This window comes from Lonchura striata, chromosome 1 (assembly GCF_050655825.1).
Source record: "Lonchura striata isolate lonStrDom1 chromosome 1, ASM5065582v1, whole genome shotgun sequence".
NCBI classification, from domain to species: domain Eukaryota; kingdom Metazoa; phylum Chordata; class Aves; order Passeriformes; family Estrildidae; genus Lonchura; species Lonchura striata.
The window spans coordinates 3,874,350-3,886,147 of NC_140703.1; the positions used below are offsets into that span (position 1 = coordinate 3,874,350).

At 40.7% G+C, this 11,798-nt stretch overlaps 1 protein-coding gene across 14 annotated transcripts in view; it reads right to left on the reverse strand.

The window, feature by feature from the left end:
* CD47 (CD47 molecule) overlaps positions 1–11,427 on the reverse strand; it is a 50,147-nt gene extending 38,720 nt beyond the window's left edge. For 6 of the 14 annotated variants that reach the window (XR_013342118.2, XR_013342117.2, XM_085589430.1 and 3 more), the window contains exons 1-8: positions 11,340–11,427; positions 8,182–8,532; positions 6,816–6,854; positions 4,739–4,828; positions 3,549–3,650; positions 3,081–3,173; positions 2,675–2,770; positions 1,083–1,175 (exon numbers count right to left, since the gene is read on the reverse strand). Coding sequence is in view for 11 of the 14 variants with exons in the window: in XM_085589430.1 (XP_085445556.1) it covers positions 1,083–1,175; positions 2,675–2,770; positions 3,081–3,173; positions 3,549–3,650; positions 4,739–4,828; positions 6,816–6,854; positions 8,182–8,532; positions 11,340–11,385 (910 nt within the window). In the remaining 3 variants the exon portion in view is untranslated. The remainder of the gene's footprint in view (positions 1–1,082; positions 1,176–2,674; positions 2,771–3,080; positions 3,174–3,548; positions 3,651–4,738; positions 4,829–6,815; positions 6,855–8,181; positions 8,533–11,339) is intronic. The other 8 variants (XR_014957819.1, XM_085589433.1, XM_085589463.1 and 5 more) reach the window with 2 other exon arrangements.
* Positions 11,428–11,798: the final 371 nt, after the last annotated feature.

The following is an 11,798-nucleotide window of genomic DNA, read 5'->3' on the forward strand; positions in this document are numbered from 1 at the left end:
TCAGAAATGCAACATTTGTGCAGACCATGAGCACACAGCATTGAAGGCAATACAAGTATATAGAAGGAAATCAAAGTCAATAAAATATAAATTTGTTGTTATTAAAAAGCCTGACTCATGTCTACCACATTTTTGACTCATCTTCATTTATCTTATATTTTAAATATTAGGCATTCTACCTTAATTTCTTCTCTATGGGAAATTGTCCCTGTCTCAGGGTCTATTTCTGGCCATGCCCACACATGGTGTGCACACATTAACCTGGGAGACTGCATGGTTCAGTGCAGACTTGTGACTGCACTCGCTGGAAACATTTGAGCAGCTTGAGTCTGGAAGCAACCCATCCTCAATTGCACAGTTCAATGTCCACAGAGCTGGACAACAAGGAGGTGTTTGAAGAGCCTGTAACAAAGGTCACTCTGACCCAAGCTGTAGAGTCCACACAATGTTATGCCGTGGTGTGCCAGCATTCCAATCACAAACATTGCTGGGTTTTGCCTATTTAGCACACCTTTAATCTCTCATCTTTTTGAGATCTGATGAACAGATCACTTTCTGAAACAATGCCTTGCTATTCTTTTCTCCTGGGTTTTAAAATTAAGCCGGAGGAAAACCAGGGCTCACTAATATAAAAACTGTGCATTCAAATTGCTCTTCTTTTAACCTAACTAGTGCAAAACAGTAAGCAGAGCATTGCTTCTTTAAATCCATGTTTTGATAGGCTTTTGTCACCACCATCCCACAACCCACTCTAAAGAATACTTTACACCCTTTTGCTCTCTTCATTCTAAGATCCAGCTGGCCAACTGTGTAAATGCAGAACTTAAACAGCAACATCCCTCCTACAACTGAAACACTCTTACTTAAGAAACTTGGCTGTGTTGATCTCGAAACAGTTTATGATGATAAACTGTGGGTTTCTCAACTCAAGATTCCCCACACACTCTATGAAACAAAGCCAACACATACAGACAACTTTTCAGGAATTTTTAAAACTCTGTAACTGTGAAATCACACCTTGTGCTCTGATAAATTATGTCTACTTGAAAGGAAAACAATGAAGATTATTAGGTGCTACTTACCCATAAAAAACACGTAAACCAGACTACACAAACTTGCAAAAGCCATAATAGCTAAGCCAGCAATCAGAACAGACACATGTAACGGAGGGCAGGCTGGGAAAAACACAATAAAAGAACTGTATCAAAACTCTTATTTTCAGAGATAACTGCTTAGTAAAATAAATAAACCTGATAAAGACGTGCATGTTCAACTTCACTTTCAAAGCTATTTCAGAACTACTCCTGCATTTTTCTTTTTTTGTATACATTCTTTAGCAATGCAGAGGCATTTACTGATTTATCCTCCTGCTTAACTGAGCTATTCTACAAGTTTAGGTACTCCATTGTCATTCACTGCAATTGGTAATCTTCTTTTATTAAATGTATTTTAAGTTTAAACTTGCATCTTCAATTCCAACTGTTTGGCCTGTCATTGTATTACACAACAGAATACAATACTGTTGTTGTTACAACCATTTGTCAGCTCAACCCAGGATGAGCTGCTGCAGGATGAGCTGCTGCTTCTGGCAGTTCAGGGTCACTGAGCTGAACCCCCAGAGATACAGGTAACACTACCATGAGTGATCTGGAGAAGAACACCCTGAAAAACCAAGGGACTTGCATTTACAAGCATTATAAAACATCCTCCAAAAAATCCCTGTATTAATGCTTTACCAGAAATCTCTCATCAGTTTATTTTACTCTTATAACTTAAAAATACTTCTATGATACCAAACAATAAGCATAAAATTCAAATCACAACTCCACTGAAAGGGTATCATTTCACCCAGAGTAGACAAATCCTTAAAAACCACTGCAAGGAGAAACAGGTCTTAAATCCCCAAACAAATCAATGCCTAAAATGAAGAGTATCTGTGCAAAACAGTAAATCAGGAACATAAAATGCCTACAAGGAACATGGATCTGCGTTCCCCTACTAAATATATTGCCAAGGACAATTAGTCCTAAACTGGCCCTTTTATCTGCTGTGGGTTTCTCTGGTGGCACAGGGGAAGGCAGGGAGGGGACAAAGGGAGGCCAGGGACAAGGGACATCACTGTGTGTGGTGTTCCTTCACCACAGTGACAGTTTTTCAGTGATAAAACAAGAGTGTCAGCCAAAACCACACTTACAGCAGCCTGAGAACAATTCCAATTTTTCTACTGTTTCTCCATTTACTTTCTTAATGTTTTTTAATGGTATTCATTGAAATATTAATAGACTCAGTTTAGCAAGGAATTTCTGATTGCAGCACTGAACATGCAAAAATTATTATTTAATTTCTAAATACCCTAGGCCCTAGTAAGAATAACAAGAGTCACCCAAAATCAACACTAACATGCAAAATGAAAATAATTAACTTTTTTTTTTAAGCAGATGCTCACAGAATGCACTCATGAAACTGATGTATATAATACTTCCTTTAGGCTAGTCTTCTTTCACCAGATAAAAAAGCACTAACACAGTAGTCCTAAACTACATTTACAGAAGTTACTAGCTAACATTCCATGTAGTGAAGCCATTTTTCACACAGTTTTGGTGTTAGAAATAAACAAACATCAGGTGCAGACGAGAGTAAAAGGCACATTTTCACAGAAGACTTAACTGCTTACCTGAGACACACAGTGCAAAACCAACCACAGCAATTATAAACCCAAGAAGTTTCAAACCTATCAGAGCCAATGTTGCCCGCAGTAGACTGTCAAAAACTGGGGAAAAAAAGAAAAATTATGGAACCCACATTCTCAGAGCTAATTATTCAACCCAGTCCCCAAACCCAAGGAAAGGTTAGCAGAAATCACTCAGATGTGCTACCCTAAATTTCCAGCAGGTAACTCCTTCTGTGAAGCAACTCAGCCCAACAAACACAGGCTAAACATTTTGTTTCAAGGTACTATAAATGTGATGAACACAGGATGTTATTGAAGCACCTGCTTATAAAAATCAGAATATTTTGTAGATTACAAGAGGAGCTAGTTTTTTTTCTATCCATATGTTAGTGAGTAAAGTAATACTCACCAATTCCAAACATGAAGTACTGAAGAGGTACCAAAATCAGAGCAGGGATTACAATTAGGCCAAGACCAGCCTGATTCCGTACAGTATAGCCATCTGCAAACATTTATGTGGCAATCAGTAAAATTAAAATTGTTAACTGGATTCAAGCAAAAAGCAATGAACATAAATCACTGGCATCACCAAATTTCCCACTGAAGGACCAGAAGTCACTCTCTAGTCCCTAATATTCACCCAAGGCAGTAGGTCAGAAAATATATATAAATTTTGAGTCAGTGTCTTCCTATGATCACTTGAGGGCCTGACAATTCCAGTGCTGATTCTGCTGTAGTCTGTATGTTTTTTTTTTTTTTAATTTAAAAATTAGTAGATTGCAATTAATAGGTGGTACTAACTTCCATACTACAGAATTGAAGAGATTCTTTTCCACTCTTAGTCCTTTAAATTAAGAGAGTCATTTTAATCACTTACCTGGGATAAAAAGAGCAGCGCCTACACCAGCTACAACTGCAAAGATGACAAGTGCTACAATCATGTACACCAACCTCTGAGATTCAATTTCATATTTTAATCCTTAAAGAGATAGAGAGGAAAACAATCAGACACATAGATTCTCCCATTGAAATACACAGATTTATTACTTGGACTGTTCCTAAATAAAGGAACTCAAACTCGTAAAATTTAAAACTATTTTAAACTCCCAAGATTTAATTTGTTTTTATTGTTTGATATGGTTAATATGGCTTACTCAGAAAAATGACAGCTGGCTTTAGGGTTCCAGTCAAATTCTTGCTTTCTCCTTCCATACAATTCAGCTGATATGTTATTGGAATAACTTTGAGACATGCTACAGGTTAATTCAGGTAGATGCACTGCTGATATTTAAATGTTAGAGTAAATTTGTTCCTCAGGTGAGTGTCAAGAGAGGGTTAGAAATTCGAGGTTTCATTCTCTTCCTCATGACACTGACATCACATCACCTCTGTCCCCAAAGGAATTTACATCCTAAAATCCAATCCTCTAAACAATAGTCCAAAATATCCACCTCAAACAAATCAACACAACACCCCCCAAAACACAAAACCAAGAAAACACACATTCCCAAATAGTACACAAAGAATCACACCCAATTTAACAACCTATTTAAAGGCATAAGGTATCATTGGTGGATTCCCAGGTTATCTAAAAGAGTATAAATAAAAGGAAAAAAAAAATACACCAGGACATAAAGCACAGTCTGCATTGCACAGATGTTGGTCAACAGTGTATAAAGAACATCTAAGGATGTCTGTCGCTGGCAAACTGATGTACTGCCTCTAAAATCATTTAACGAAAGCATCAATGTCAGTGTTCAATTATAACTAAGCCAGCGCTAAAAGATTAATGAAAAGATTTACATTAAGAAGAGATCACACCATCTTTCTATCATATTGATTTTATGGTCATATAATCAAACATTTTTTAATTATTCAATAATGTCACGGTGAATCAACTGTGAAGAAAAGCTTCACACGCACCACGCCTCTGTGTATTCTCTGGATCAACTCCCACATATCTTTTTGATGTGAGTTCCACCTTTCATTTTACATGGATGCCTTTATGCATGGAAGTGATCTCGGGACAAATCAGCAACTGCAAAGAATTAAAGAGTAAATACTTACCAATAACACACAACTGAGCTACACATAAAATAACAAGTAAGCACATCAATGATACGATGCCAACCCTTTCCATTAGAAGGAACCAGGATCCTAGAGAATAAACAAAGAAAAACAGAAGGAAGAGAACAAAAAGTGAGGCTATTTGCTTTGTAGTTATCATTCCTCTTAGGCTATGCCGTAGATTGCCCAATACTATATGTAATTCAGCATTAAGAATTATAATAGGCTAAGAAACCTATGTCTTCTACCTTTGTGTTTCTCTGTGTGACATCCTACTTTTTCAGTACTTCCAGTCATCCCAGTATTTTCCAAACTGGTGGTAATTCCAGAAGAAATCTGGATGTGTGGTAAGGAATACAAGAGCTAGCCTAAGTGAGAGGGAAACAATTTTAAGTCTTCCCAACATTATCCATCCAGATTTTTTCCCCCTGCATTTTGGATGCCGTAGGCTGTTCAGTCAGTCATGCTTTAAGACCCTGTAAGCCACCTTCCAACATAAAATTCTGAAAATATCTCCACTGAACTAGAAAATGCAGTTAATTATTGCATCTCTGCTCATATATTTATTCAGGCTCATTCAGTGGAATACAAAGTCTCCATTTCTTACATTATACTTTCCACCGTTCCTCTGCCTGCACATTTGCTTCCAAAGAAATTTCTAATCTTTAATAAAGATGCATATTTGTTGCATTTCTCTCTATACATAAAAACTGTATCTGTTGCTCCAGAAACATGTGATTAAGCAGCAATACCTCACTATTTAAAATGCCAATTAAATACACTGAGGGCAAATTTTAAATTCACAAATTTCCCTTTTTCCTTCCCCTCCTCCCAAAAGAGATCACAGAAGTAGACACAGCGCATACAACAGAAATACAAGGCAAACAGTAAGCTGAAGGCAAGAAAATGAAGAAACAGCTTCTAACTCATCAAAAGAAGGCTAATTTACTGAATTGTATAAAGCAAGGCTTTTTGCTTCATTCACAGTATTGAAAAAGCAACTAATACTGAACAGTAACTTCAACGCAGTAGCCACTCCTTAGGTAAGCCAAATCCCAGTGATGCTGTTCGGTGCAACAGAGAATAATTAAAGTTAACTGCAAGCAGGGGCTCTGAGAGCCACTTCACTTCCTGTGCAGCATTTCCAGCTGACACTAACCAGTATAAAAAGAAAGCAGCCAAGAAGCCTGGAATCTGCTGAGGCTTCAGCATGCAACACAGAGCCACGTGTGGCCTGGTACTGGAGTCTGAAAGAACTTCCTGTACAGAAGTGCTTGCAATACTAGAGACACATGCAACATGCAAGGAGCCTGGAATCTGCTGAAAGCATTTTCCTGGAAATATACTTCCCTTACTCTGGTGCTTCATAGTAATCAACTGAACTGGCATAAAGTAGTGTTTTGAGAGCCAATGTAGGGCAGTCAGTTCCAAGCTAAGAACAGAGAGTTCCAGACTGGGGGAAAGAAGAGTGAAGAGAAAAGTAAAGGGAAAGGAAACAGGAAAAAGGCAAGGAAGAAAATAAACTAGAAGGATGAGGAAAGAAGAGAAGAGAAAAAGCAGCAAGAAAAGAGAGGATGAAGAGAGGAAAAAGAGAATAGGAAAACTTGACAGTCACTCTCCTGGTCATGAAAAGTGTGTCTGTACACAAAGATGAGGGCACTTGCACAAAAATCTTGCTCACACACTTATCCACTACCTAGGTGAATCCAGGAGTTCTTTAAAATAGATGGAGGATAGCTGGCTCTTGTATGACTGTCTTTGTTAAAGCATCAATTGGAACGTGCTAGTAGTGACAGCATGAATTAATTGTTCAGAAATGACCCAGTGAAGACTGGTACAGGATTTCCATTATCCACTAAGCCTTTTCAAAACTTACTCACTACACTTTCTTCTATTAGATTATTGTCTGAAGAGTTTCTCTAGAACACTGAGGAGGAGCAAGCAATAAAAAGTTGTAGAGAAGAACTGAAGAGAGAGCAAGTGACTGTGATTTCCTTCACCCTCAAACCTAAGTTTTACATTTTCTAGCGTATACTCTCAAACCTAATGCAACCTCAAAACTGAGTTTTTCACTAACCACGTTTTTCGTCTGGTGCTCCGTCGTCGCAACTGACAACTAGAAAATGAAATTAGAAAAATTATATCAGTTGCCTGCTCTGTTGTCTTTATACCAATTTCATAATTATAAACACAGAGAAAATAAAACTTGTAAATGGGACTTGATTCTCCTATATTCTCAAGTCTTGCTTCCTCTTCTGGAGGGTAATACTGAATTGCATAAAGAGACAAGAAAGTCTGAGTAAGCTGGAAGAGAATAAGGAAACGGAAACTGTGTATACCTCTTCCCTGTTTCTGTTTTCTAAGAGAAGAATGATATTCTAGCAGCTTCACTTCCAGTATTTGTGTCCTTCTCAATTTCAGGATCACGTTTGCTATGCAGGGTATATGGTTAACTCAGTAACTAAACCCAACTGAGAATTACACAAATGTCTGCAGCAGGACACAAGCAACATCTGTTTGAGCTTCACAAATATTTTATTGTGAGATGTGAAACTAGTAGCAAAACAAAACAAAAAAAAAATGCTAGAGTGCATGGGTAAGGCTCCGTGTGCTACACATATGCAAGGCATTCAGTGCTTCCCAGCAGCTCTCCAGAGGCAAGTCTCCCATGCAGAAGAGATGGATTGGGCACACCCGTGTCCAGTGAAACTGTCACGTCTGCACAGCATGGACAGATAACACAGGTACAGCAAAATCCAACAGCTGAGGCACTGGAGAACGTGGGCTGGGACTGACAGGATAAAGTAAAATAGCTCCCTAGATGAGAAACTGATTTAGTGAATCTCATTCATTTTAACATCACTTCAAACACCATCTTTTGAAGATGACATTTAATGCTAGAAAATCACAACAAGCTGCCATCTAGCAGTAGCATTTTCAACCTCACTAGAAAACTGCCTACTTTCAGACTGAGTTTTAGACCTCTTAGAACAGAATTTCTATTAGTTCTACCTGCAGTTTTCCAGCAGCGTTAAAGGTTGCAAGAAGCAATTCTTCCAAGAAAACATCTCTGCAGACACTGTGATGAATGTATACATTTCAGTATTATGAAGATGATCACAAATATGTCACGCAGTAACATGAGATTGCTGAATATATCAGCATCTACATAATCAAAAATATGTGGGTAACCATAGATATGGGACCTAAATCATGCTCAGACATTATTACAGAATGAGAAAGTGTGTTCAGATTTTCCCATAGAAGCACTTCTCTCTAACTTTAAAGCCACATTAACTTACAAGTTAGAAGGCCTGGCTGCTACATTTTTTAGTTTTCACTTTAAAGGAATACATTGCCATGTTCATTATTTTCCCCTTTCCCTTAAGATTTTGCTTGCTTTCCCCTTCCAACAGGTTCTGAAACAACAGCAGGCAACTCACCTGAGCCGTTTTTAAGCTCCATTTTTATTTCTCCTTCGCTGTTTGATTCTGTTACTTTACAGCTGTAATTTCCCACAGTTGCTTGTACACTGTCGATCACCAGCGAGGCCACACCCTTGATTAATTCCGCCTTGGATAAAAATCTTGCAGACGAAAATGAGGGATCAATGTTAAACTTCTTGTTTCCTCCATGGTAAAAGAAAATTGTAACTCCTTGCCTTTTCCATGTAACAGACATGACATTTTCATTGTTCTGCTTTAGGTCAGTCACGTAACAAGGTAAAACTACAGTTTTATTGCAGTCATTTTTTTCTACAACACTTGTCCCATAAAGTGACAACTGGGCAGAACCTATAAAGAAAAATGAAAATGGAAAGATTCAGAATTATTTCTTAATACTCAAAAACAAAGAAGAAATAATTACAAGTGAATTGGGAAAACAAAACAAACTCTGCAGTGAAATCACAAAAAGTGAATCATGCTTTAAGGGATCAACAGAAGATGAAAAAAAGGGCATTATTATAATTCTACTTACTTCACAATTCTAATTCTACACAAACTCAAGCCATTCTCATATTAATTTAATGCATAGATACCATAACCTATCATACATTTGAAAAAAAAAAATTGAGTTGCTATTTATTTACTTGTCCACTTCTATTTAACATGAGGAAATACTGTCAAAGCACACAGAAAACATTAACCACAGATGTCCCACTGATATTCAGCGTTTTGCTGCTGATCACACAAGTATCCATAAACTGAGGTCCAGGGATCAGTTCCACACAAGTTCCTTTACACCTCATTAAGGACACAGAGAATAAAGTCTCCCTATTACACTTCCGAGAAAAGGCAGGGAAGCTTAGTAAAGAAAGCTTTGTCACTTGTTCCCTCTTATCTCTGAAGGTGGAGCCAAATGACTACAGGTTAGATTATCTCTTGCAAATTCTCTCTTTTCCTCTCCAAGGGAGAACCGGCACACACAATACCATATATTAAATAAGATTACTACTGAGTATTTGCTACTTAGTATTTGACTGCATACACAACAGAATTGAAAATGGAGAATTTGTAAAAATCACCAACCTGTTTTACAGATCACTGTGACTAATGTCTCTAATAAACACATTCAATGCAGGTAAGGAAAAATATGTTACCACTGCTGGGTTTTCCCAACTCTCTCCCACACTGCACAGCTCTAAAACAGCAGCACTGACTAACCACTGCTTCACGAAAGACCCAAGCCCTATGCCAAGATTTTATCAGAAATGAAGATTCAATCATTAGTTCTTAAGAATATCAAAAATTGTAACAGCAGTATATAAATTACATCAGGAACCAGAAAAAATAGGTTAATTAAACTAGCTTGGCTGTAAGCGATGAAGGCTTTGAATATTTTATTTTCTCTATTTTTTCTTGTTTGTATGAAATCATAACAAAGTTTAATAGCTTCCTTCATAGTAATTGCTCCCCAAAGTCCCAAAGCCATTAAAAATTCAAAATGCTTTACTACATCCATCTGATAAAACCAAATATGGGAAAGGATATGGTAATCCCCTAATACTGTAAGCACTGAGACTTACAAACTGGAATAGCTCCAGGGACTTCAGAGGAACTACTGATACTCACATGTACAAAACCAGCCCAAAATGATATGTATTTAATTACTAAACTTAATTAGGGCAAGGGGAGAAAGGAAAAAAAAAAAAGGGGGGGGGAGAGTTATGGCACTATTTGCAGTAGTTATTTAATTTTTTTCCCCCTCAAATCAGGAGTCCCAGATCACATTTTAAAAAAAGACTCCTGTTTTAAATATCGCTTTAATATTCTAACACCATTTCCTGGATTACTATTGAATATCAAAAGCTTAAAATAAACTGGCTCTGTATATATTATGCATGACAGCACTTCACAATGAAGAAGTATTCTCTGGTTTACTCATTGTGTTGCATTTTTAAACTAATCAAAGCAACAAAAGCAGAACAAAGGGAAACCATACACAAACCTCAACCTATGCCCTAATAAAAATCAAACGAAGACAATTTAAACCTTCAGTGGTTCTTTGTGAAATAAATGTCACACTAAATCATGATAATAACTGTTGGGATTTTTCTTCCTTTTTCAGGGCCAGCACATTGACATTTTTGCGGGCTCTGTCCCCTTGGACCCAGCCGCTTTTAGGGAAGAGGTTGTGCGGCTGCTCCCCCACTAAAGGGAGCCCCAGGGCTTCCTGCAGATGGTGCTTCCACCACCAACCAACCTCCCAACCATTCTGGTGGTAAGAGAAACCCAACAGTCCCCAAATCCTGCAGCCAATGGATCACTGGATGGGCTCTTCGCCTCCAAGTGTCTCGTAGATTATCATCTTGGAGGTGTCCCATGAAGGTGGCGATTTTGGAGCCTTACATACGCAGTGTGGGGACCTCTGAAGAGCTCGAAGCTGCCACAGAAAGGCTCTGCACACGCAGAGCAAATTCCCATCTGCCACACACGGCAGAAGTGGGTAAGCTTGGTCAGAGCTTGGTCAGGCTTCTCACCTCCTCACGGAAACCATGCTTGACATTTAAGACAGCCTACTGCTATAAGCCCGGAACCCAGACTGGGATTTCGACACGAGGTTTAAACACGCAAGTTTCGATGCGCTGCTTCCTGCAAAACAACACTACAGCACCTGCACCTCGGTGAATTTTTTTTATCTCTGTCCTCGCACCGAGTTCCTTCTCAAGGCAGAGAAATAAGAATTTAAGACTGTGCCACGTCTGAACTGCACCGCCCTTGGACGGCACGCAAACCCGGTGTTACACACCAAGAAACGCCGCCAGCCGCAGCGCTGCTGAGGAAAGCACACGGAGCTGAGCAGCCCTGAGCAGCAGAGCTCCGGCCACGCTGGGCGACAGCGGGTGCTGTGTGTCCTTCCCAAAGGATGGCGACCCACCCCCGGCGGCCCCGCACAGCAGAGCCGCCGGCAGTTCCGGCCAGGAGCGCCGCGAGCCCCCTCGCCGCGCGGCGGCCGCGGGACCGACCCGAACCGGGGATGACTCAACCCTTCCCTCGCACACGGTGGGGGCCCCACCGGAGACGCCTTCGCGGTACTCGCGCCGGGACGAGGAGGGAAGGGGAGGGAAGAGCAGGAGGGCGGCGGGCGCGGCGGCACTCACCTGCGCGCAGGGCGGCGAGCAGCACGGAGGCGGCCAGCAGCCACATGGCGGAGCGGCGCGGCGCGGCGCGGCGCGGCCCGGCGGCGGCTCGAGCGGCGCCGCAGCGGCGGCGGCGGGGGAGCGCTCGCGCGCTGATTGGCTGCCGCCCCTGCGGGAGCGCTCCGCCCTCACGGGGCGCGCCGCGCTCTCCCCCGCCCTCTCCCCCGCCCTCGCCCCGCTGTGCTCTGCAGTAAGCCCGGGGGCTGTGCCGAGATAAGGCTTGTTTTTGCCGCGGTTGGTGGCTTTCTGAAGAGATTAGCGGGACGTATGTCCCGGGCCGCGGTGTTGTGGCTCGCGGCTCCCCCCTCACGCGCAGTTCGGGGGCCCGTAAGATGGCTGCCGGGGGAAGATGCCGGCTCCTGTAAAACGGAAAGCGTTGATATGGTGACTCCTCCACCGCTGTGCTGGTTACGAAACATC